Source organism: Symphalangus syndactylus, chromosome 2 (assembly GCF_028878055.3).
Source record: "Symphalangus syndactylus isolate Jambi chromosome 2, NHGRI_mSymSyn1-v2.1_pri, whole genome shotgun sequence".
Taxonomy (NCBI): domain Eukaryota; kingdom Metazoa; phylum Chordata; class Mammalia; order Primates; family Hylobatidae; genus Symphalangus; species Symphalangus syndactylus.
In genome coordinates this window covers 12,380,785-12,407,535 of record NC_072424.2, presented here as the reverse complement: position 1 = coordinate 12,407,535, position 26,751 = coordinate 12,380,785, and the positions used below count along the sequence as shown (strand labels likewise).

The window sequence follows — 26,751 nt, the reverse complement described above, 5'->3', positions numbered from 1 at the left end:
TGAATGGAGAAAGCAGTCAACACAGAATTCTATATGCAGCAAAACTATCCTCTAGGAATAAATACATTTTCAGATAAAGGAAAATGAAGAGAATTTGTCACCTACAGATTTGCTTTAAAAAATGGCTAAAGAAAGTTTTTCAGATAGAAAATAATAAGCAAAGTTGAAACATTAGGAGTTAAGAACAGAAAAAGTAAATATATGAGTAAATATAGTAGACTCTTAAGTTTTAAAGATTATGTTTGGCTGAAAGCAAAATTACAACATCTGAAGTGACTCTCAGTACACATAAAGGTAATATTTAAGATATCTGTGTTATAAAAGGAAGAGGAAAAGCGACCTAAAAGGTGATAGTTTCTGTATTCTACTTAAAGTGGTGAAATATTGACTAGTAGACTGTGATAAAGTAAGTACATATATACTGTAATCTTTAGAGCAGTGGTTTTCAATCAAGGGACGTTTTGCCTTTCAGAGGACATTTTGGCAATGTTTGTTTGGAGACATAATTACACATGTTACTTCCATCTAGTTAATGGAGGCCATGGATGCTGCTAAACATTCTACAATGCACAGGAAAACCCTACATAACAGAGTATTCAGTACAATATGTCAAAATGCTGAGGTTGAGAAACTGCCCTAGTGTAATCATACAAAAAAAATACAAAGATATATACTCAAAAACATAAATGCAGATAAATCAATGTGGAATACTAATAAGTGTTGAACTAAACTACAGGAACACAGAAAAAAAGAGCACAATGAAACAAAAACCAGAGAGAACAAACAGAATATTAACATGGTAGACTTAAATCCAAACATATCAACAATTGCATTAAATATGAATGTTCTAAACACACCTATTAAAAGAGTGACTGGCTAAATGGATGAAAAAATATAATCTATACGCTGTCTACAAGAAATGCTTTTTAAATGTAATTCCATACGTATGTTAAAAGGATGGAAAAATTCATACTTTGCTTTTCAAGCTGTTTTTAGAAGTAACCATTTCTGTTTGCTGCAATCATGAATGATGTTTCCTATTGTGAAATATCATTCATGATTGCAAAAAGACAACACTAATACTAATCAAAACTGGAGTGGATATAATAATATCAGATAAAGTAGATTTTAGAACAGAGATTACCAGAGCTAAACAGAGAGAGACATGACATAATGATAAAAAGGTCACTTTACCAAGATGACACAACAATCCTAATTGTGTGTATCACAGACAACAGAGCTTTAAAATACATGAAGCCAAAACTGATGAACTCAAAGGAGACACAATTATAGTTGAAAAGTCCAACATCTCCTCTTGGTAACTGACAGAACTACTAGACAGCAACAAATTGAGATATTTTGTTTTATTTATCAAACTGGTAAAAGTTCAAATTTAGTGTTAGCAAAGTCATGGTGAGAAAGACAAATGTATATGAGTTCTGAAAAAATACTTTTATATTATGAGGCTTAAAATGGTCATACAATCTTTCAACCCAGTATTTTACTTTTAAGCATCTCTCCTAGGGGAATAAAGAGGTCCCAAGATTTACCTGTCTAGAACTTTCTAACAGCAAAAATTAGAGACATCAAAACATGCCCAATAATTTGCAAGTACTTAAACATTTATATTCAAGTATAGTGTTATTATTAAATAACATTTTTAAGGATTTTTAATGCCATTGTAAAGGGACTGATTTTTAAGGTAAAACAAAGCAGTATATAAAACTGTGTACAAATAATGTTAAAATACACAATTATAAACAAAAAATAGCAGTGAAAAATTACCAGTGATTATCTCCTATTTGCTTGTTTTCTCCTCCCTTCAAGTTTTCTATTGTGAAATATCATTCGTTATTGCAGCAAACAGAAATGGTTACTTCCAAAAACAGCATAAAAATGAGATGATATACATAAAGTAAACAATACAGTGCTAAGTTTGGTACGGAGACACTCTGTATATAGGTGGTATAATTCTTGTAAATAATTTTGAAATAAAATGGTGATGAGAAAGTGTAACTGATGCTTCTTAGGGTGACCATCTGTCTTAGATTGCCTGTCTCTATTTTACTGTCCAGGCCTAATTATTACTAGTCCCCCTGCTATTCTCAATAGTGTCATAGTTTAGTTGCATGAGTGGTCTAACTATTCACATACTTAAAAAATTACAACTAGTAAATTAAAATATATGACACCCTTATTATACTCCAGGCACCAAACTAACTGCTTTATGTGGATTATCTCATTTAACCATCTGAGTAGCTGAATTATCTCCATTTTATAGAGGCACCGAGAAGTTAGGCAACTTGTCTAAGCTCACACATTAACAAGTAACAGAATCTGGATTTGAACTACATCCTATCATAGTAGTACTGAAAGCATACCTGGGCCTGCCTAAGTGCAGGATTGGCTGGCAGGGGTCTGACAGGGACACTAGGTGCACGCGGAGCCCGGTGGAGGGGAGGAAGCACTCGCTGAGTTGACTGGGGCTGAGGGACATTCAGGCCATTGAGGGGTCTGCTGATGTCAACATTCTGACACTGCGGCAATCTCCTGGGATTGTCCTGCACAGTCAAAGTAAAAAGCCGTGCTATAGCGGGTTTCAAAAATATCAGTAATTCCTTAAGGAAAAAGCAGTGCCAACTCATCTGTTATAGCTGAAGGCCAAGGTGGGGTAAAGGAAAGAAATCAAGGATATACACAAGAAGGGAACTATTTTTGTATTTATTTAAACTTCAGAATTCAAACAGAAGCATCACCTGCCTCTACCCCGCCAAATCTGGAATAGAAGGATCGATTTTTGTTTCGATTTTAAAAAACTGTTTAGTTAACAAATAGGTGCAAAGCACTTGAAAAAGTACCAAGTATAAAGACACGGACCAAGATCTTAGGGAAGTTACAAAAGAGATCTGAAAATAAGACACAGCTTAATGTGTACAAGGCTCAATGAGAACTGAGAAAACCACTGGGGAAAGGGGAGTTGCGGCTTCAGGAAGCCAGGGCTGAGGTTGGGGCTTGGAGTTGGAGACGTTCTCCCACATGGTAACCCTTGTTCTTAGAACAGGTGCTGCAGGGGCCCTTATACCTCGGGCTTCCACCCCTTCCTTCCTCTCTTTCTAAAAACAGCTTAATTGAGGTGTAATTGACATAAAGTTTACAAATTGGTCATTTTTGACATGTTTACACCCATGGAACCCTCACAACAAACAAGTGGACAAATGAATGCATCCATCACCCCAAAGAGTTTTGTCATCCTTCTCCCTTCCCTCTCCCTCCAATCATCAGTCTGCATTTGTCAGAATTGTATATAAGTGGGATCACAGAGTATGTACTCTGGCTTTTCTTCTTTTACTCAGAATAATTATCTAGAGATTCATCCACAATGTTGTATACATCAATGGTTCATTCCATTGTGCAAATATACCATTGTTTATCCTTTTACTGGTTGATGGATATTTGGATCGTTTCTAGTTTGGGGCTCTCAAAAATAAAGCTGTACTTTTTTTAAAAAAAAAATAGAGCTGTGTTTTTCTACCACACAAAACTGTTCTCGCTTATGGTTCCACCTTTGGGGACGAGCAGGGGTAAAGCTTATTGGGAATGGCAGCCTCTTCCTTGGAGCCCCACCCTTTACGTTTTTTGGATCAAGGGAGTTAAAACAGTTTATTGCCTACTGCATATGCAGCAATGATTTTTCAATCACTTCTCATTTTTTTGACACCAATCTTGTTCACTGTTATAATTTGGACTCTTGTTGACTAAGTTCAATATTCAAGAATTCTTGTGGGTACATCAGAAAAACTTGGTGGGGAAAAACTATTAGAATGAACTCTAGCTGTAATTCACCAGGGTAGCAAGAGGGTTAAGAGACAGCAGGGAGCCGTGAGGTACTCTGGGTTAAGGATCCAGTTCTCTGAAACCACAGGGTGGACAGGGCTTCCTCAGCTCAGGGCTGGAGCAAAATGGTCAATTCTGAGAGCTCCATGTAACTTTGAAAAATATTTTAAGAGTAACAGTGGGCTAAAGCAGCTCACCTAAAGCCAGGTGGTGGCATTTGGAAGCCATAGTGGGGCTGGCATTGGGGGCCGGTGTCAGGAGCCAGCTTAGGCTGCAGACCCAGTGGGGCCCCAGAAATGTGGCCGGTCTGGGTGACTGGAGGGATCACAGCTCACAGTATGCTGCACCATATCACGCAGGAGACACTGACTGCGCCAACAGGATCTAGGTGGGCTTCCATGGGGCCACCTCGGGGCCTCCCTCTGGCCCCAGATCATCACAGAGAGAGACTCTCCCTCAGAGCCTGTTGACCTGGTGATGCTGACTCAGCATTTCACAGGCAGCACCTCTAGGATCCCATTCTTATTCAATCTTGTATTGAAAACCTCATGTCTGCATGTGTGCCCTGAGCACTCACATGTACTCAAGACTCACCTTCGGTGGGTAGGAATCTGGCGGCTTCCTCATCAAGCCTTTTCCAAGGTGGCCGAGGTGAGCCTGACAGGGTTGGGAGCCACGGGGTGGCCGGGAAGGGCGCACACACCTGCAACAGAATCCCACACCTGCTGACCAAGCATGCCTCCTCTTCTCACTGACTTGACTTTTTACACTTTGCTCATAGTGGCACTCCAAAGATAGTTTACTTAACTCAGTGTGCTAACCATGCAAAGGAAAAATTACCTAACACTCTTAGGAGATTAAAAAATACATACTGATTTTTCCCTCAAAACCTCTATTTTGTCAAATTAGTTCTCACGATCCATAGAAATGCAGTGTAGCGACACCTGGAAGATGATTTGTATGAAGCTGGCATTTCAGCGATAATGTCTTTGAATATATTTGGATCAAAAGCTACTCCATCTGATGAAAATATTTCAATGTCTCTATGTTGTATAAAAATTACTAATATAAGGGTGGGAGAAAACACATCAGTGGAATTCCCTGACACCCTGCTAACTTATGTAATAAGCAGCACATTGTTGTTTGAAGGGAAGTAAAGGAGGCAGCTGATCAGGCAGAAATTTAAAACAAGAAACCCCCCAAAAAAACCAAGTCCCAGGCTTATGATCCAGAAAATCTGACCTTTGCTAAAAAAATGAGAAGCAGTTTGCTGTACATTTTCTGAGCTACCATTTCTTGAACAGATGACAAGCTAAACCCGGGGTACCTTAGTTTTTCAATGGTGGTCTTCTTATTTGTAAACAGCAGTCGTATCAAGGTCTTCCTTTTGAGATAAACCACAAATCCGGCAGCAAGAAGACACAGGATGGTCACCAGAATTCCTACAGTTAAACCTCGGTTATCTGAAACAAAACACATGGGGCTCACAGAAGGAGACAGTTACAATGAAATATGGGAGGTATCAAGTTGTGACATTTGTGGCAAAGTGAACTCTGAAGCAACAGAAATGAAGAGAGTACACCCTTGAGTGATGTACTAATAAACTGTCTTACTTCAAATGTCATGTTTGAGGTTCAATCTATGTTACCATCATTCATTTCTGACAACTCTAGAACTTGCTAAACAGGAATATGTAGTCGGGTAGGTGGGGTGATGGCCTGGACCACGCAGGTTCCCTGAGGAGTGACAGTGGCACAGTGGACCATGGTAGCCACAGAAGGTAGCAGGGAGCCATCACTGAAACCTCACCGGAATCACAGCCAGGCTCAAATGTTTCCCAGGCTCAGATGTTTCCAGCCCCCAGCACAGATTCGCCACCTCAAAGTGCATTTCTTTACTCATTCTGTAGTTTTGGGTTCTGCTTTATCTTTTTCCGTATTTTTAAAAAATGAGATGCTTTCTTGCTGGATGTCTCAAAGTAGATAGTGAAAAAAGAGAAAGAAAACATCATTTAAATGAAACACCCATGGGTTTTGCTTTGTTATGTTGGGGACGTAAAAACACAGCCTTTGTCGGGGAAACCCTTTTCCTGGGAGGAAACTATTTTCTCTATGAAAACATCATCTTTTCTATGACCTCCTGCCATTTTGTTTAGTACAGTTAAGAGCCTCCTCAAGGGTAGGGAAAGGAAGGAAAAATCAAACCATCAGATTGGTTTCTTACAGCAGCTATGGTCAGAGGCTGTCTGGGAAGGACTCTAAATGCTCAGTTAGGGGAGGTCTACATGTGATTTCAACGGCACAGTGAATTTTCAGAGGACAGGGATCTTGATTCATTTGTCTTCCCACCAGCAAGGATCAGGGTGTACTTCACATCTGGGAAGTGCGCAACAGTCCTTTCAGGCTGCTGGGGATCGCCTTGAAGGTGACTGCAGTTACCTGGGCTCTCCTCGGTCCTGCCTCCCACCTGGACCCTCAGCTGGCTGTGGACCATTGCAGCAGCAGCTCCTACTCCAGAGAAAGAATGTCTTTCACGCCCTCTCGGTTTCTGGACCTCATCCCCCACTAACAAGGCCTATCACGGATGTGTCTTAGCCTAAGCAAGACAGCAAACAGATGAGTCTTGACTCACTTGTTGGTGTTACTGGAAAAGCATTGCTTCTGGTTTCCTGACCAAAATGTCACTCTTTTCAGACCCTTAGCAGTGATCACAAGGGGCTCTAGCTAGAGTTCTGGTGTCTCATAACAAAGTTAATTTAAAAAGTGAACAGCAAAAATCTTGAGCTATAATTTCTAGTTCCATAAAGTGAATCCATAAATCTTCAATACATCAATCTATGAAACTGAACATTTACAGGGCCCCCACACTGAACCTGCTGCACTCCCCAGGGTTGCTTAAGCCAGAGGCCCGGGCAGTGAGTGACTCCATCTCCCTCTTCCCCAGGACCAGCACGAGCACTGTGTCCTGTGTCCCGTCCTGTTGGCCCAGTCCACACTCTAGAATCTGAACCCCGGCCAGTCCACACTCTAGATCTTTGCACAGCCAGCTATCTCGGCTTCAGAATGCACATTTCCCTTGCCCCCTTCACACCTCAACAGATGCAGGGTCCCCAGGAGCCTTCCTGACAACCCCGTGCTGCTCCGTGGGGGTTGCTCCCCTCCCATGATGTCCTCTCTCCCTGCAGTCATACCCCTCACTTATGCCATGCCATTCTTGCTTAATGTCTCTCCAGGACCCAGGAGAGTGGCTGGTGTGTGGCAGGCACACAAGTACTTGCTTAATGAGCCTCTGAGCCATGGCCAGGCCAGGGAGCAGTGGGCCATGCTTGCTCATGGCCTGCCTTAATTTGATATATGTCTGCACAGGGTGGAGGCAGTGGTATTTCAAATGCACTCTCTTTTATTATGCAATAATGGCCACGGGGGATGGAGTTAGGCTCTTCCATTGTTTTCACTTTTTAACATTCTTACTTGTTAAATGAAGGGTTGGTGACTCTGTGGGTTCCCTGGCTTTTTGCAAACCCTCAAACCTGAGTACTGCTGGTCACGCATGTCCACACCAAAAAGCCACAGAGTTCACCGCCCTTTTTCCTACCTTCTTCTCCAGTTCGTTTCAATGCCATTCAGTTTGCTTGGATGGAGATGGGATGGGTGGCAGGGTCTCTGATAAATTAAAGACTAAAACCCTGCTATTTTCTTATAATAAATGCTAAAAGCCGTATCAGAGCATTAAGTTTCAGCCAGAGACCAGTCATCAGGGCTATCAAGGCTGAGAAGTCATTGGGGAAAGGGGACACTGGGCCCAACCCTTGCTTCTCCCCCCACTGCCGTGGAGGCTCAGTGAAAGGCCAGACTTTTGAGTCCTCTTCCTCCTTGCTGCAGGGCTGGGGCCTGCTAGAGTGGTAACCTGCTGCTCTCTCAGGAGTAGCACTGAAGCACGTCCATGTTTTAGCAGAAGCTCAACCAGGAACTTGCTGCCCTTCCTTGCACTGTTTCTGCAGACGTGCCTGGTAGGCTGGACTTCCCCTCCTGAGCCCTGAGAACTGTGTTGTGTCTGTTGTCATGGAAACGATGGCAAAGCCACAGAGTCAATGCTGCCAGTCACAGGAGGCCTTGGGGACGCGTGACCTCCTCTGCAGCAGCACTGGTCACGGTCTCCATGTCATGGGAGGGCTCGGATGAGTGTCAGTGAGGCAGTAGACGCATGCTCCTGCGATCCCACGGGCTCCTGGCCCTGGCCGCGCTCCCTGTTGGAGCTCTGCAGCTTCCTGCCTTGCTTCTTTCCCTCGAAAAGAGACATCATTCAGAGTTGCCCCTGAATTGCCCAATAAGAACTCAGAGAAAAGAGCACCGCACCAGGAAACCATTTCTAAAGGTCATCTGAGGAGAAACGGCCACGAGTTCAAGCACAGCTGCTACTAAGAGCTTCTTGGGGGACAGGCAGACCTGTGTCTAAATCTTAGCGAGATCACATTAGGCAAAATACTTAACTTCCCTGAGCCTCAGGTCCTATGTATGTGAGAAAAGAATCATACCACCTTCTTCAGAGTTGTATAAGGAGTGGATGACATCGTGGGCATAAAATGCACCACATAGCACCTGCACACATCATTCCATATGCAGAAGCTGTTGCAATGACTACCACTGCTGCCGCGACTGTCACCTTTCCTAAGAGGTGGGTGTCTTTCCAGTAAGATTTTTAAAGGGCATTAAACTTCACACTTTGTCACCCTACCACACAGATGTCAGCCTTTACAAAGTCCTTTGATAGTGATGAAATTCATACCCATTCAGCAGTTCGCTATAGAAATGACCTTAGTTAAGAAAAGTGTCGCAGGCTAAGGAACTGGCAAACTCAGCCACTCAGTCAAAGCAGAGAGCAAGGGGCCTCAGAGAAGATTGGGCAGGGATGAGAGGGGCATCTGGAAACTGTGGGAGACCCTAGGCTGTGTAGACCCATGTGGGGTCCCCACTGGGTTTCTTGTTGGCTCTACCTGCACCCACGCTGACAGCTGGCGAGCCCACCTGCCCCCAGGTGCTCAGCCCCCTCCCACCGGGATGCAGGGGCCTCACTGACCTGCTTGCCGGATGGGGCCACTGTCTGTGCTTCCTCCAAAGCCAAACTTGTCACAGAAGGGAGGTGCCCAGTGGGCCTCGCAGTGGCAGTTCTTCCTGTTGTTGCACACCTTTCAGGGCAGAGGGGAGGGACGTGGGGTTACGGCATATGCTCTGTGCATCACCACAGCAGAAGCAAGGGGGCCATGGTCAGAGCCCCCCCAACACTGACACAGCCAGACTCAGCACATGCCATGGTGCGAATAAGCCCAAAGCCGGCACTACACACCACAGGTGCAACCAGACCTGAGGCTGCGAAGACGCATCATCTGCCTATTAGTGGCTGTAAAGAGAGTGATGAAGATTATTTGGGTTCATCAGCTTGCCTCCCCCACCCACCTCACTTCCTTCACCATCTCCCCATCTTCCTTTTCCAATCCAGAAAACTGACCATGAGGAGAAGCCCCCTCAGCAGTGAGGAGGGACCGTGCTTTGGGGCTACAGACGCAGAGCCCTGGGGCACCGCGGGACCTGACAGATGCTTGACGCATCCCCGTCTCCTTCAGACAGAAGGCTCAGAGAGGCTGGTGACTGCCGGGGCCCGCGCCAGGCTGGGGTCCGAGGCAGGCCCCCTGTTTCCTGAGCCTAGCAGGGTGCATGGGATTTCCACTAATACTTCCTGAAGCCTGTCCCCGTGTGTCCTTCCTGCAATGCCTGCCTCCTTCTTGCAGAGTTTCCCAGTGGCTGTTCCCTGGCTCCCAGTCGTGCACCAGGGTGCAAATCCAACAGTGGATTCTTTTCGTTGTGAAATAAGAGAATAGTTCTGGCATGGCGGGAAAGGGAGACCAAGAAAGCCCGAGGAGGCTGTGTTTCACCCTTGTTGGGCCCAGCTCATAGACCAGAGCATTCCATGCAGGGGCCAGTGGCCCCTGCCCACCTGGTTACCAAGGGCTACTGATGGCGGCCACTCCCAAGCCTGTCCATGCTGGTCGGACTCGCTATTGTGCCAGATGTTACTAACTGAAAGTCCATGATCCAATGGAAGATGACCATGAAGATGATATATATTTAATATATTTTTTTCTATGAAAATTAGGTTGTCAAGTCCAGGCACAGTGGCTCATGCCTGTAATCCCAGCAAGTGGGAGGCCAAGGTGGGCAGATCACTTGAGGCCAGGAGTTCAAGACTAGCCTAGCCAAAACGGTGCTTTATAAAGATAAAAAAAAAAAGTTAAAAAAATTAGGTTGAATCCTTTGGGAACACTGGATTAAAAAAGAGAAATCACTAAAAGAATTTCTGAAAAATTAGGAATGAGTGGGACTACTGCACAATGATTGGGAAGAGCTGCAGAGGACAAGGAGGAGGCTGTTCTTGGATGCTGTTGAGTGTCTAAGGTTCCCCTCCACAAAAATAAACGAACTAGAAGTTGTTTATGATGCATTTTTGGGTGGTTTATATCAGGAAGTGGATGCACAATGACATTCAGTAAATCAATCCTAAAGGCCTCAGCCCTCTGTCAAAATATGGCTGCCAGATATACACTTTCATATTTTAAGGCAAAATAAAATGTGTAGTGTATACGTCTCCCATGTAATGCTTTCCTGCTTCAACCGACTTGTTTTGATGAATCAACCACCTACCCTCATTGCTTCAGATAAGAAGGCCGACTGTCAAGATAGCCTTTAATAAGTTAGAAAGTAGACTGCTATAAAGCAGAAATTGAGTAGAATTAGTCAGCATGTGGCAGAGCCTATGTCGAATATAAGTGTCTTGCCTGTCCCCTCAAAGATGCTGCTGTGGACGTACTAGCCCCAGATTCATGCCTGCCCCTCATGGCTGCTCTCTGCAACTTGTGGTCATGCGCCTTGTTTTAAAACCCACAGGAAGGTGCTGCTGGGAGCCTGCCCTTGTTAGGGTGGGACTGTGGCCAAGCTACCCTTCAGCAAGGCTGGTCAGGCTCCACCTACCCAGCAAATGTGGGCCTCTCCTCTCCCATGTGTGGATGAGGCCCAGGGATATTGGAAAGGGAGTGGTCCAGGGTCCTCAACCAGCTTGCAGCTTGCCCGCCATATTACCTTGGGCACACCACCCCCCAGCTCAGGGCCTGGCTTCTTCAGTAAAATAATAGGACTGGACTTGATCATCTCTTAACAGCCATCAGAAAATAATCTATGATCCAATGAAGACACAAGAAGATTCCATTCTATATTGGGAATTAGCTAACCTTACCGTCAACACACCCATCTGAGGTGACACTGTGATCCTTTATGGTTCCAGCATGATGGTAATTTACAACCCCCTCCCCGCCACACCCCGTAATTCTGTGTAAGAATCATTGGCAAGTGTCTACAAGTTTTAAAATAAAGAATTTGGAGTGTGATTTCTGTAGAAAAGGTTTCGGGAAAACAAATGAACCCCTGGTGTGGTTAATCAAGACTAATATGATTCCATTGGAAATAATTAAGCCCATCAAGAAAAATAAAGTATGTTTTAAGCAATTAGAGTCCTCTTCTACCCTAAAGGTTCTCTGAACTAAAACAACAGCCTTCTTTAGTTGAAACCCATTGTGTGTGATTTCAAGAACATGTGTTTAATATGATCTGTTGTCCTTGTTTTAATTCCTTTTGGAAATATTTCAGTTCAGACCCTGGTTCTGAACGTTGGTAGGAAGAGGAACAGCACAGTTTGAAATGTTAATGTGAAACTCTTCATGAAGGAAGGTTGCTTTTCAAATTACTTTGAACAACAAAAATCTTTTTTTAAATCATAGAATGTTAATTTAAAAGGTAATTACAGCTCAATCTGATTTTCTTTGTTAAATAAAGGTCACATGAAAAGGTCAAAAGAAATGATGTCTTTAGAAGAAAATATTGCAAACACACTAACTGCTCTATTTAAAAAATGCTATGGATTGCAAAACCTTTTACAAATGAATGAATTATTACTTAACTTGTTATGGGCTGGCTATAAAAGGGCAGCTCAGCCTACTCACCCCTCTGCCGTGGCACTGCACTGCACACTCATGAACCCCAAAGACACTAATATTTTGACATCGACGATTCAGGCAGATCTGTAGGAGGAGGAAAACACAGCAAATCTCTTAGTATTTCTCCAACCCCTGCAGCATGCATACATACCTGTATTCAAACAAAAAGCAAGCAAAAAAAGCTTGGAGAAGACCCAACCTTCTCTCAGTTAATACGGATGCAGCATAACAATACATTTTATACTGGACTCAGCCACGGATCTTATTGCCTGACTCCTCCAAACTCAGCACATTTTGAGACTAAGTTCAATGTGAACACTATTAAATTATTTTGTATTTTATGGCTTTTAATATAACTTTCAGTTGATCCTAAAATTATAACTGATTTTCTTATGAGTTTTGTTTGGAGCTTGTAAAGAAATCCATGTATTGCAGTATTTTTTTCTTCCATTAAAAGATATAGGAGAGGGTGAGGTTGGGCACGGTGGCTCACTCCTGTAATACCAGCACTTTGGGAGGCTGAGGCAGACAGAACACAAGGTCAGGAGATCGAGACTCTCCTGGAAAACATGGTGAAACCCTGTCTCTACTGAAAATTCAAAAATTAGCTGGGCGTGGTGGCACGTGCCTGTAATTCCAGCTTCTCGGGAAGCTGAGGCAGGAGAATCACTTGAACCAGGGAGTTGGAGGTTGCAGTGAGCCGAGATCATGCTACTGCACTCCAGTCTGGTGACAGAGAGAGATTCCGTCTCAAAAAAAAAAAAAAAAAAAAAAGATACAGGAGAGGGCGAGACAGATTACTCCTTATCCCAGGGCCTGGATAGACATAGACAGAGACTCCAAGAATCCAGGGCTGAAGAGTCTTTTAAGGGAGAGATTGAAATATGGGAACTTTCTCCAGATACTGACTGACAAGTAATATCATCAATGACATAAAGCATCAGCAACGAGGCTCAGCAAAGGAAAACAGACGGCTCCTTGAATTTATCAAGCTGTTGTAGTGGCAGGCATTTGCTAAATGATACTGGGCTGGCTGAAAGAATTCAGCCTCATTTCAAAGGTGCATAATATACTCCAGACTCAAGGGATGCAGCCCTTTGTCTCCTAGAAGATTTTACAAATCAGTGGAGTCAAAGGAAAAAGAGTCTAATGTTCAAATGGCAGAAGAATTTTTAATCAAGTAGAACCTTCCTATTGAGGAGGTCACCATCCGACCCCAACGGCTCATCTAAGGCAAGAGGCATACCCTTTAGGAGAAGCGCTGGCCCAAGCGGCACTGAGGGGATTCCCACTCTGTGGGTGCGAATCCTGGCCAAGGGGATGGTCACATTCCAGCTGATAAAAGAACCTGCCCCAGATGACAGTGAACACAGCAGGACCCTCATGGGAATCACTGCTGATCCCTGAGCCCTCAGAGAACCAAGGTTCTGAGATCAAAGCACATTTTATCTTGAACATGGAAAACAAATTTGATGATAAATTGAGCCCTTGGAATTGGAATGTCCAGATGCACCTGGCCCTGGCTGTTCAGGCTACAGTTAAAAAAAAAAGGTGTCAGTCAGAATGGCTGTTGCTAAAAAGTCAAAAAATAACAGATGCTGGCAAGGTTGTGGAGAAAAAGGAACACTTATATACTGCTGGCGGAGTGTAAATTAGTTCAACCATTGTGGAAAACAGTGTAGTGATTCCTCAAAGGCCTAAAACAGAAATTACCATTTGACCCAGCCAACCCATTACTGGGTAATACCCAAAAAAATATAAATCATTCTATCATAAAGACACATGCAGTCATATGTTCATTGCAGCACTACTCACAATAGCAAAGACATGGACTCAACCTAAATGTCCACCAGTGATAGACTGGATAAAGAAAATGTGGTACATATACACCATGGAATACCATGCAGCCATAAAAAAAGAATGAGATCATGTCCTTTGCAGGAACATGGATGGAGCTGGAGGCTGTTTTCCTAAGCAAATTAATTCAGGAACAGAAAACCAACTACCACATGTTCTCACTTATAAGTAGGAGCTAAATGATGAGAACACATAGACACATAGAGGGGAACAACACACACTGGGCCTATCAGAGAGTAGAGGGTGAATGAGGGAGAGGATCAGGGAGAATAACTAATGGGTACTAGGCTTAGTATCTGGGTGACAAAATAATCTGTACCACAAGCCCCCATGACACAAGTTTACCTATATAACAAACCTGCACATGTACCCCTGAACCTAAAAGTTAAAAGACAAATTATGATTTGAGCCTAAAAATATCAGATGTCAATTTAATGTCAAGGCCTGAATATGAGCAAATGTGGGTAAGGAGACATTCAGAATGTATAAGAAGATTCACGTACTATCCTATTTCTCAAGGAAAAAGGATTTGTGGCTCAGGGTGTGTGGGGGCAAAGACAGGAGAGTGGAGGCAACACCTGTCCTCAGGATTCCGTCTCTGCCTCTGTCTTTTCTTGCCTGTGTGACCTCATGTTAGTGAGTGATTTCAAGATCATGTTGAAAATGGAGTCCTAAAAAGCACTGGGGGGTTGTTTCATCCTTTTCTTAAAATATTGTATTAGCTTGCTGTCATTTAGTCTGATGAGAAAGTTTGGTGGAAAAAAAAAAATCAATACGGCAGAGCATGAAAATCTCAAATTCTTTTTTTCTTTCAAAAAAAAAAAAAAGTTTGACTTTATCTCTAAACCTCAAAGTATCTCCCTGTATCTTTCTCCCTGTTCTCTGAAAGGACTCCCTTCTGGTTTTGAGTTTCTTCCACTCCTTTCCCTCTCCTATTCTTCTCTCTACAGGGTTTTAAAAATACATCTGATTTCCCATTCTGTCCAGGTGAGGACAAGCCCCCAAGAACTCTGTGCTAAAAACCAAGCCACATATCCAAAACCAATAGAATATGCGATTATATTTCTTTCCAAAGTAATTTCCTGGCTGGAAGTCCTCATTGCCACCTGGAGTGCAGAAATGACTTACTAACACTCAAGGCCTAAGAAGACAGGCTTGATTTTTCCCCAATCTGCATTTTAATAGTCAGACCAGGATCTAGGATTTATTGACTTTTTCTTCTAGGTGCATCTGAGAAGAAGTAGATTTAGGAAAACAAACAAACCTTGTAACCTAGTTCTTGCCATTTTTCAATGGGTCTGTTCCAGACTTACATTTATGATCCAAGCAAACATTTGGGTCTTACTTTTCCATCTGCACACTTTGTGCCTGCAAGCACGAGCCCTGGGTCCGGCATGTCATCGCCCAAGTACACGTGGGTCCCCCGGCACAGCATCCGGCCTCCTTCCTGCAGGGGGATGTTTGTTTCTATGGAAACGGCATTGGTACCAATGATTGGCCGGTTGGCACCTCCTTGACACTGGATTTTTCCACATTTAGCATCTCTGGAAGGGTAAGAACAAACAATTCCCAAGGAGAAACCATTTGGAACCAACCCTATGCAATGTGGGAAGGTCAGAGCAAAGACTTTGCCAGGATGTCTGGATTCCATACCTCATCTCGCATTTGGCAAAGGAATTCTTCGAGATTTTGCCACAGTTGCCATAAGGATCACCTGCAGAATTGACTGTCTCAAAGCAGATCCCAGGGGCAGGTTTAGCACCTGAAACAGAAGCAGAACTGCATTTTCATCTCCTGCAGGTATTTTTAATGTTGTTTTTTTTTTTTTTTTTTTTCATGGCTCTAGGCCTCTCAAATGGTTACGGGGAGACGTGTTCAAAGCAATCACACCCAGCGTCTGCCCTGACTCATGGTGGGAGCTGGCCAGGGGAAGCCTAGAGTGTCAGCAGCTCGCATCCTCTCTTGACTCGGCCTCCAGCAGGGCACATGTTCCAATGCTTACTCTTCCTTAGGTCTGCTGTCTGGGCTCGTGGCATGTGTGGCCTCTCAGGAAATGAGGCCTGGCTGTGGAATGAGATCCGATCCAGGGCAGAAAGGAGGTGGCTGGCTGGCTGGCTGGCTGGCTGCAGAGAAGGGGAAGTTTGCTCTCTTTAACAACATCCCACACAATTCCGGTGAGAAAATGCAAGCCAGGGCAGGCTCCAAAGGAGCAATGAAGAGATCTTCTACAATATTTTTAGTCCCATAAAGCTCCCTATAAGAGCAAGTACTACCTTCTTTTAATACCTTCTATTTTATTTGCAAGGCAGAGATTTCTCTCAGAGGCCATAGAGTCATAAACCCTGGTAATCCCTGTGTACAACATGACGGGTCCCAGCAGAGAGGGTCATGGCAGCCTGAGAGCTCAGAAATGGCCATTTTTAGCACATCTTCCAGCCATGGAAAGAGAACACATATAATCAGCGTTTGCAGCCAAAGTTCTGGAGGACTCCTGAATCCTGTGCATAGTGATGTCTGTTGAAGACTATTGAGCAAGTCAAGAAAACACGCCACATTCTTCAGAACACACCATGCCCTGTGGCGTGGTCCTTTTTCTCTCCCTGATTGGTGTCCTGTTTGGCACTTTATCTCACATCGCTTCTGATGGCCAGGATGCCGACACTCTAGAGCCCCACTCTGACACCTGCCCTTCTCTGCTCCCTACCCTGGGGAGGCTTTGCCTTCCAAGGTGACAACGGATTTATTTAAGATACTTCGTCCCAGGGAACAGAAGATGTTCTTATTACTAAATCATCCCCCTTCGTTAGCCTGCACCTGATCCCTCCTCATCAGCTACTAGCAGACATGATCATCTCATTAAACACACATGCCACACCACCTTGGCACCATTTGAAGTGAGCAGTGTGCTCAGCGCTCCAACCTCTGCAATGAGCCAGCCTTGCACCTCTCCTTTTCTTATTCTTTTCTAAGCCATGTTAGAGAAGCCTCTGCAACCTCCTTTTTCAGGGGCGTTAGCCCAGACTTTCTCTGTCATGGAGAAAGATGAGGTCCCTAGCTCCTCACATCACATTCCCTTTCCTTCCATCTGATCCACATCTGCCTTGCTCACAGTAGGATGACACCACCGACACACTCAGCTCCTGTCTATTAGGGACCTGATTTGTCTGCATTCTGCCTTCTTTTTCTCTTTCATCTATCTGTCGGAGCAGGGAAGGATGGGGAGGGAGAGCCTCAGTGTGGAACCCGCACTTTGTGCTTAATTTAATCCTGTTTGGTGGCACTTTTGATCAAAGTACTGGGATCTTGATTGATCAAGGCAGTTTGGAAAAACTGGCATCTAGAATAGTAACAATGCAACAATCATTTGTGTTTTTGCACACACTCTATGTATTTGTTGCTTGCCTAACTCTATCTCCTTCCCAACCATCCTTCTTTCCCTCTTTTCTTTCCTCCCTCCTTCCCTTCCTACTTCCTTCCATCATCCATTTATCTACCCATCTATCCATTCATCCATCCATCCACCGGTCCATCCAGCCAGCCAGCCACCATGTTGCAGGCTTCAATCAGACACACATATTTATTCAGCACCTACTATCTTCCAGACATTGGGAGTATAAGAGGGACCAAACTGGACAAACCTCCTGCTTACTTGAAAATTGCAAGGAGAAACAGAAAAAAAAACCAAAATGATTATGTTCCTCTAAAGTCCAGTGCTAGGGAATGCTATGAAGGTAGAAATGGAGTAGGAGGGTTCAGGGGACTGTTGCTTTTAAAGGCAGGCTGGTCAGGGGAGACCTCTTAGAGAAGACATCCTGAACTGAATCCTACCATTTAATCCTACAAGGTAGGTCTCATTATTCCATTTTATGGACAAGAAAATTAGTACATCAGAGGTTAAATATTTGCTTAGATTCACATAGGTAACGAAGGCAGGATCATCTAAGTGTGAAGCCAGGCTTCTGGGCTGCTCCCTCCTGTGCTCCAGCCTTACAGGTGCTGGACCCTGCACTGGGTCTCAGGCGTAGAGAGCAGATTAAGACCTGGCCCTGCAGCCCAAGCAACAACAGGTTCAGTGGATGTGGGGTGTGCTGCTGCAGCTGCCCATGGAAGGGCTAAGAAAATGGGGCAGGAAATGGCTTTGTTGCTTCTTTCCCTACTTCGTAAGGCTAGGACTCGGAAATACAAGCAGCTCCTAGTGACTGCTTAGCTCCTAGGAAATGGGTGGGTGGAGTTGACATCACTGTGCTATTGCACAGAATGCTGTTCTGATGTCCGAGATTCTGCTACCTTTATTATAAAGTAATTTCTTTCCTGGGAATTGTGACCACTTAAAAAATACATATACCATGACAGAATTCAAATGTGTCAGTTGATAAATTTGTTTTCCTTATAGGGAGCTCTAAAGAGACTTTGGGCAGTTTCAGACACGTGAGCTCACAAACAGCTCAACGGCAGCCTGGGAGGAGAGTTGGACGAGGTTGGACTGCGGAGTATAGAAGGATAAAAACAAAGAGAGGAAGGGGGAGAGAGAAAGGATGAGAAAGAGACCAACCTCAACAGGGATTGAAGACGCTGCAAATGTACCGGCGAAGCAAAGGAGAAGCTTGATACATGAATACCAGATAAAGGGCCATCATTATGATAGGAAGTCAAGCAAAGGCATGGAGACAGTGTGTAATCAAGTATAAAAGCATCCTGGAAGTGAAAACACTGGCTCTCTACTTGGGAATCCAAAGCCAAAACACACTGAGCCTTCTGGGTCAGAGTGTGACGTGGTTTGGATCTGTGTCCCCACCAAGTCTCATGTAGAATTATACTTCCCAGTGTTGGAGGTAGGACCTGGTAGGAGGCGACTGGATCATGGGAGCAGTTTCTCTTGAATGGTTTAGCACCATCCCCTTGGTGCTATTCTTGGGATAGTGAGTTATTGAGATCTGGTCATTTAAAAGTGTGTGGCACCTCCCTTTTCCTTCTCTCTCTCTCGCTCCCGCTCTGGCCGTGTGATGTGCCTGCTTCCCCTTCACCTTCCGCCATGATTGGAAGCTTTCTGAGGCCTCCCCAGAAGCAGAAGCTACTCTGCTCCCTGTAAAGCCTGCAGAACCAAGAACCAATTAAACCTCTTTTCTTTATAAATTACCCAGTCTCAGGTTTTTATTTATTTATAGCAGTGTGAGAACAGACTAATACAGGGTGTGCTTATGATTTTAATGCCCCAAATGCTGGTGGAGCAGCACGGCTCAGAAAACCAGGTGTGTGTAAGATGCAATGCCTTGTTTACCAATAACGCAGAAGCATGGTACACGCCCCAGCAGAAGGCCACCTGGCATTTCAGGAGCGCTGCCATTCTCTCCCAGAAGACAAACCCTCAGAAAGGCTTATGGCCAATTCGAATATGTGAATTTTTGCCAACACAGATGACACAGTCAAGCATCATCTTATAATATGCTGTCAATTAACTTAATGAGAAACAGTTAAAAGAATCACATTTTAATTTAGATTGTCTTAAAAAAAAAACTCTCCCACACCGTGGAACAATTTTACTGAGATGACGTTTCCTTTGGTCTCAGTCTTTTTATTTTTATTTATTTATTTTTTTGAGCTAGAGTTCCGCTCTTGTTGCCCAGGCTCAAGTGCAATGGTGTGGTCTTGGCTCACTGCAACCTCTGCCTCCCGGGTTCAAGCTATTCTCCTGCCTCAGCCTCTCATTTAGCTGAAATTACAGGTACCCACCATGACGACTGGCTAATATTTTGTATTTTTAGTAGAGATGGGGTTTCACCATGTTGGCCAGGGTGGTCTCGAACTCCTGACCTCAGGTGATTCACTCACCTCAGCCTCCCAAAGTGCTGGGATTACAGGCGTGAGCCACCGCACCCGGCCTGGTCTCAGTCTTCTTGTTTTCCGTGGCACATTCCCTGCACTTCCAGCTTTCTCAGGATGCTGACATTTTTTCTTCTGTTATCACTGGAAATCTTGTTTCTAGGTTCAAGTACCCACTCTTCCAACACTTTTTAATAGAGAAAGTAAGCACTTTCTCTATTAGCCCAGTGGGTGTATATTCATAACCTCCACAACTGAACCACCCACTCTATTGCTTATCAAAGTGAACCCTTAAAAGCTTTTACCAGAATAACCAAAATGGGATGAAGTCACAGCCGAAAAATAATATTTAAGCATGTGATAGATGCACCTGCCTTTTTTTAAACCTGATTTTGTCAGGCAGCCTTGATGAACCTGCGTGGATGCAGGATGATGAGTGCCAAAGCGCCTTCCCACCTGCTCTGTGATAGCCAAAAGGTGTGGCTGAGAGAGTGACAGGTCAGTGGTCAGTGATTCTTTTTGCTGGGTACTTTCAGGGGGAAGCCTTGTTTTATAGCTGGGCATGTATGGGGTCTAAGAAAAATACCTAATGCCTATCGGTCTTCAGCCTTTTTAGAACGCCCCCTCCTGTCTGATTGATATACTCAGTAACCATGCTTCAGAGTTGGAAGAACAAAGGCTTGGAACTCGGGCTGATCTGGCATTCAGTGTCCAAAAGGCCTTGTTGTACAAGCTCTCGAGGCTCTGTCCCCTCATCTGTAAAATGGGGACAAGGACCTGACTCAAAGGTGCTGTGGAGCTGAGTCAGTGTGTAGAGCTCCTGGCATGTGGCAGGCCCCTAGGAAACTCAAGTGATAATGAGGACCACCTTGGGCTGTGGGGAAGGCATGGCTTCTGGACTTTAGGGCTGGGGGTGTGTGTGGGGAGAAGAGAGTTCCTTGTACCAGCCCCTGCTCGCATCACTTACCACACCTGTAATGATTCACGATCACGTCAGTAGGGGCTTTACATCCATCTCCCTCACACTTCATGGTCTCCAGGGCCTTACACTTTAAGGGTAGCTAGTGGAGATTGTGGGCTAACCAGATGCCTCAGGAAATGAGAAGGAAAGAAGAGAATTTCATCTGAAACCCTAATAGTTTTTGCATGTCCTTTTGCATATAAATCAGAACTATCATCCAGCACAAGGATTTCAACTTCCCTGCACCCATCCCCTTACTCCTGTCAATGAGTGTGGTTCCCCACAGCCCCCAAATCCCAGCTGGTTCTGGGAACCCTCCTGGCCTGCCCTGGGCTGGGCCTCCAGACTCCCCGAGTCAGCAGCCAGTGCCATGTTGAAAGAGGCAGCAGGCAACCCTGGGCAAAGACCCTTGAGTCTGACTTCTCTTTATGCCACCCAACCCTAGAACAAAGATCATTTTCCTGTCATTACTCTCCTTACTCTTAACAAACACACACACTTTAAATGAACGACACATTTTAGATCAGCAGCAGGCCATTTGTAATTAAAGTATGGTGCTGGATACAGCAGGCAGTATCATCTTTGATCCTTATAGCCACCCCGTAAGGTCTACATTCTCCCCATTTCAGAGATTTTCACTTAGACTCAGCGTTTTAGCAACTTGCCGAAGATCACAATGTAAATGGCAAAGTTGGGTTTGTCTCATGGGTTTAAAGCCAAAACCCATGATCCAGCCATGATCCTGTGCTGCCTTCCTCTTGGAAACCCCCTACTTGGCTACAGACTCCTGTCCCTGCCATCCTTTCCTCTTCGGAACCACCAACATATTCTCCTGTAATCCAGCTGCTCGTGGAGTCAACTTCATCTTCACCAAATCTTTTTCCAAAAAGTCTCCTGACAGATGAGGACGCCGGCTGCCTCATGCTCATGTCTCAGGTGCTGAACTGACCTGGGTCACAGCCTACCCCCTGCACCTGAGCATGCGCAGTGAGATTTCCCTTTAAAACTGGGACAGTGGAGGCAGGCAGCGGGTATTTGTATGCTTTTTGTTGCGTCTATACTGATTCAGGGAAAGAAATGAAAAATTCGGAGTAGAATGACTTGGAAACCTCTGAGGGAGCAGTTCCTCAAGAAATAAATCTCAGTGAAGTTTGGCCAGTAAAACTGACTCCACTCTGCTATTAATTCATCCAGTGGCTTGAACGATGCGAGGTTCTAAAGGTTAACTTTCTGTCTACCTCCAGGAAGGCAATAACGGTCACCTTCTAAGAGTTTCATTCATTTGAGCTTTCACCTAAAACATGAGGGAGTGAGAGATGCCATGTCATGCTTTCCTGCTGAAATGTGGCCAGGACGTGATGTCCCTGAGCACAGCAACCATACGGCTCACTGCCACATGGCAAAGAAAAGGAGCATTTGCGGGAGGGGCAGGCCATGATTTCATCAGCCATGTAAACATGGGGATAGGACAGATGCATTTCTCCATGGAATCAAAGGCCCAAATGCATACGCCAGCCCCTGTCATCTACTTTGTTCATTCTCTTCTCTGGAGAATGAGGAAAAGTGGCTACGATAACTCACAGGTAGCCCCAATAGATACGATCTTTTGCGTCCTTTTATCAGCCCTCTGAAACTGCTGCTGCTTTAATTTGGTAGTGGTGGTGAGGGTTGCAGGAAGGTGGGAGGAAGATGGAGCAGAGCCCTGTTTACAATGCTTACTCTTATCCAGTTGGCTAGGGTGCCTTACCCTGGAGTCTCCAGGCTGTAATGAGAAATCTCCCATGAGGAACACGGATGTTTAAAGGCTAAGGGGTTTCAAATGAACCAAACTTCTAAGGACGCAGTGGCCGAAACTTGGTCCTGTTTGCAACATGCCCCTGCTGTCCCGAACTCCAATGTTAGCTTGTAGGATGGTACCATGGCGGGCTCTGGGCCACTTCCTGGGGCCAGGGAGCTGCCAGCTAGTGGTCACAAGAGTGATTCAGCACAACTCCTTCCAGAACCACACACTGGCCACACCCCTCCAGGGTAGAATCTACCTGTGTGGTAGGAGGTTGTTCCGGGAGCTTGGAGCAGCAACAGCACTTTATGAAAACGGATTGTGGGGTAGGAGACACAGGGTTATTGTTTTGTTGAACACCTCTCCCATATCCCTTCTTCTAGGAACAAGAACATTTTCCCTGTAGGAAATCCATTTTATATGGTTAATTGGAGCTAACTTTCCTATCTAATGGCGGAAGTATGCATATAAGATTGAATCAGAGAGGTCCATCCCACAGGTTATATGAGTGGGTCAATGCTGGGCACACGACCGAAGCCAGGAGAGTCAGTGTCTTCCTTGGAACTTGATGCCTGAGCCAGCTGGATCAGGGTCCAGGGCTCCTGTGTCCTTCTGGGCTGTCCTCTGCCCTCAGCTTTGTCATGGAGGCTGGGATTGGCCCTCCTTTCCCTCCTCCCAAGGTTGTCTTCCTCTTGTATTTACCACACTTGCTTTTGCCTCCTGGGAGGCCCCAGGGCTCCTGCCTGTGGGCAGGGATGGTGCCTCAGGCCAGTGCATAGCAGATGTGTTCCAAGAACGAATGAGTGAAAAGCCGTTTGGGGAAAGCACATCTTGTCTCCAATGCCCTTCCCGGAGGAAGTCAACTGTGGTTCTGCAAACACAGCAGCCTGGGTAAATGAACACTGTCTGCTGGTTTATCTTTTCTATGACTCTGGATTTCCACTTATTCATTTACATCAAATGAAGTATTACTGTGGGATCTTATGTAAGGTCATAAAAAGACAGACGTTTTACTTCCTGGAAAGGTAAATTGTTATTCCTTCAAAGTTAAGGAAGAAAACTTATAAGCAGGGAAACTGAAGGGGGCTGAGTGCTGACCTTGGGAGCAGATGCGGCTCCAGCATTAAAAGAAAACATCATTAAAGGAAAGAAGCTCAAAGGCTCGGAGCCCGCAGACAACTTTCTGCGCGCCCTGCCTGTCCAGAACCTGCTAATCCCGGTCAGGATAGCGGAGGAGGGGCCAACAGAGTGCTTCCTGTGGCTTTTGTGCGTTAGCTGCCATCTGGCATTTATCTTAGAGACAGAGTGGTCAATAATTTAACAAGTGCAAGTGACTTCTATCCACTTGTAAGATGTTACAAAGGCAGAGATTTGGTTCAAAGTTGCTGCATTAAAAAATGTCTGTCTTCATAAGACAAGAGATTTCACATCTCTTAGAAAGAATGACAACGGTTTTCTCATGACAACCATATTACATCAATTTAGAGCCTTTGAGTCCTTAGTAATGGAACACTTAGCTATTTTGCCATTATCAAAAGATAAAATTTAGCCTTTCAGAGGGAATTTTGACACCATATTTTATAATGATGTAGAAAGTGATGGATTTTAATTACCAGTTTTATCTTCAGAGTGCTATAACTTATATTTGTAATTGTAGTTTGGAAGTTCCCAAAGTCATTATGTTTTTTTTGAAAGAGAAATGATGGCATCTTGAATTAAGCCCACAATTTACTCAATCTAATCTTACTTAAAATGACTCCATGATGCAAATGTACTTCTCCAGTTCAGTCAAATCAGCTCCTCCTTCCCTCTGTCACTGATTTCCCTAACCCCTGCCACTAACATCTACAGACAAAGGCATTTTTACAAACAGCTGGAGACTGTATTGTTCTTCCCACCTCTCTTCTTCAGACAGACCTTTGTATTCATCAGAAAATGAAGTCCAAATGAACAAATTTTATCATTTCTTTCTCACTTGATGGGACAAAAGGGAAACTTTCCTGACTTCTAAACAATACGACTTCTGGCAAAAATCTCTTTTTTTCCTATCTGTGGCCACAGGAGATGTAGGTGATTCATAAATGTACTGCCCCAAGTGGGTCACAATAAACCAAGCTCATGTAAACCAGATTTGCAAATAAACACTGAGTATTCACCAGCCCATTAAAAATGGTCTGGTCAGCTCACACTGCAGAAATCAAACAACATTAGATTCTGGTGAGTGATAAAATAGAAAAAACTAACACATTTCGGGAATTCTCTGATGCCAATTGTTTGTGACTATAGATGTGTAGTTATCTGTAAGATTAATTGCCAAGGAATATTTTCAGTAACCATGCTGGTGGTTCTCACAAGAAACATCGGTAAAAGTAAATTTGCTACCTAAATAAAAATATCCAGCTATATTTCAGAAGGCGTAAAGGCCATGTCATATTGACAGAAAATCTTTGTAGATATTAAGACTAAACTGGGCAAAGACAGCTAAATGCCAACCACACAGTTTGAACTGTGAATAACATTTGTGTGTTTGAAATCAACATAGGAAGTCTTGAGATACCAGATTTGTAGGACAAAAATCAGTGAGAAAAAAATTATACTCTTAGCCAACGAGAACGTACGTTATCAACAACAAAAACAATTAGAACAACAAATAAATGAACAAAAAACCCAAAAGGCATTCTCAAAGTATATTGCTTTGCCAGTTAGAAGTTGCAGGCATGTGTTTTGAATTTTCGATTGTTTTATTTGTAGAAAGATTTGGAAGCAGGATTGTTTTATTGAAACACAATGCCAGATTGAGAAAAGCCCATTTCAAAAGGGAATCATTAGTTGGAAGGAAGGGCTTCATCCAGTCAGTGTTTGGGTCGCCAGATCTGGAGGGTGAGTAACGGACATCCTGAATGTAACTGGAGAATTCTGGACAACTCAGCAACTCGGGCAAGGTCACTGGGGTGCAAATGTCAAGGGCCGGTAGCGCAAGGACTCAAGGACTCCTAGAGTTCTGAGTTTCTGAGTTTCCTAGGAGGCCTACGATGACCCCAGTGCATACGTGACCCAGGTCCTGAAGCATTTGCTCCTGGGTGGGGAAATATTGCAAATGCAAGCTTGACAATAAGTTTTCCTTTCTGAATCATGAAAAGCTAATTCAAACCAACCGCTATAACAAAGCACTGAAAGGTTCTCAATGGTATATCTGGCTGGCCAGGGGCCTGGCCGAGGAAGCCACCTCCGCTCCCAGGACTGCATTCGTCCGGGATCCATGCCTCCCGGGAGGATATTGTGATGGATTCACATCTGCACTCCCCTCCAGATCCAGGCAGGAGTGCACAGGAACTGTGGGAAGTGTGTCACTCTGGCAGAGTCGGGGCTCTTGAGTCAGCATCTTATATACAGCAGGACGTCAACAAATACTTGACAAATGACAGAATGGTGTGGCAGTTGAGGATCTCTGCTCTCCAAGGCACAGCCCAAGCTCTACACACACAGAACTACCTGCACTTGCCCTGGTTGGCCCCACTGTCCCTGTGTGCCCTGAGCTGTGCTATTCTCTATACCGGAAATATCCCTCCTCTTCCACCCCTGGCAAACCACTATTCCACAGCAACCTTGTCTTCAAAGCCTCCTAGTTGGCTGCTTTCCTCCACCCCAACATGTCTGGCCCATGACCCTCTCACAGCCCGTTTTACAGACCCCAAGGATTTGAATATCTTGCTCATTAGTCTAAGTTTCCTGGGAGTGCAGCTGCATCTTATTTATAGAGTTTAGATTTACTAGAAGCTCTGCATCTAGCATAGAACCACATATATTACATGGAATAGATTATAGGCTATGTTGGAGGATAACAGACCCTTGGGGTAGGTAGATCACTATCCTCATTTTACAGATGAGGCATAACAAGGTTGAGCAATTTGCAGAAGGTTCCTTGCTAGTAAGTGGTCTGTTCGATGCCTGTGGCTCCCCCAAAAGGCCCACCTCCTTATCTAAAATCTAAGCACATGTTATCTGACATGGCAAAAGGGACTTTGAAGATGTGATTACTTTTAGGATCTTGAGGTGGGGAGATCACGCTGGACAATCTGGGTGAGCCTGAGAGAATCACAAGGGTCCTTATAAGAGGAAGGCGGGAGAGTCAGTGTCAGAGAAAGGGATGTGACTACAGAAGCAGAAGTCAGAGAGGGACAGAGACTTGCACATGCTGTGCTGTTGGCCTTGAAGACGGAGGAAGGAGCCATGAGCCAAGGAATGCAAGTGGCACAAACCACTGCTCAATGAAATAGAAGAGGATACAAACAAAGGGAAGAACATTCCATGCTCACGGGTTGGAAGAATCAATACCATGAAAATGGCCATACTGCCCAAGGTAATTTATAGATTCAATGCCATCCCCATCAAGCTTCTGTGACTTTCTTCACAGAATTGGAAAAAACTACTTTAAAGTTCATATGGAACCAAAAAAGA

The 26,751-nt window shown here is 44.4% G+C and overlaps 1 protein-coding gene across 2 annotated transcripts in view; it reads right to left on the bottom strand.

Moving 5' to 3' along the window:
- ADAM12 (ADAM metallopeptidase domain 12) overlaps positions 1-26,751 on the bottom strand; it is a 384,755-nt gene that overhangs the window by 21,364 nt on the left and 336,640 nt on the right. For both annotated transcript variants that reach the window (XM_055245748.2, XM_055245760.2), the window contains exons 15-21: positions 15,386-15,494; positions 15,078-15,276; positions 11,882-11,959; positions 8,911-9,019; positions 5,162-5,297; positions 4,429-4,537; positions 2,382-2,561 (exon numbers count right to left, since the gene is read on the bottom strand). In XM_055245748.2, the coding sequence (XP_055101723.1) occupies positions 2,382-2,561; positions 4,429-4,537; positions 5,162-5,297; positions 8,911-9,019; positions 11,882-11,959; positions 15,078-15,276; positions 15,386-15,494 (920 nt within the window). The remainder of the gene's footprint in view (positions 1-2,381; positions 2,562-4,428; positions 4,538-5,161; positions 5,298-8,910; positions 9,020-11,881; positions 11,960-15,077; positions 15,277-15,385; positions 15,495-26,751) is intronic.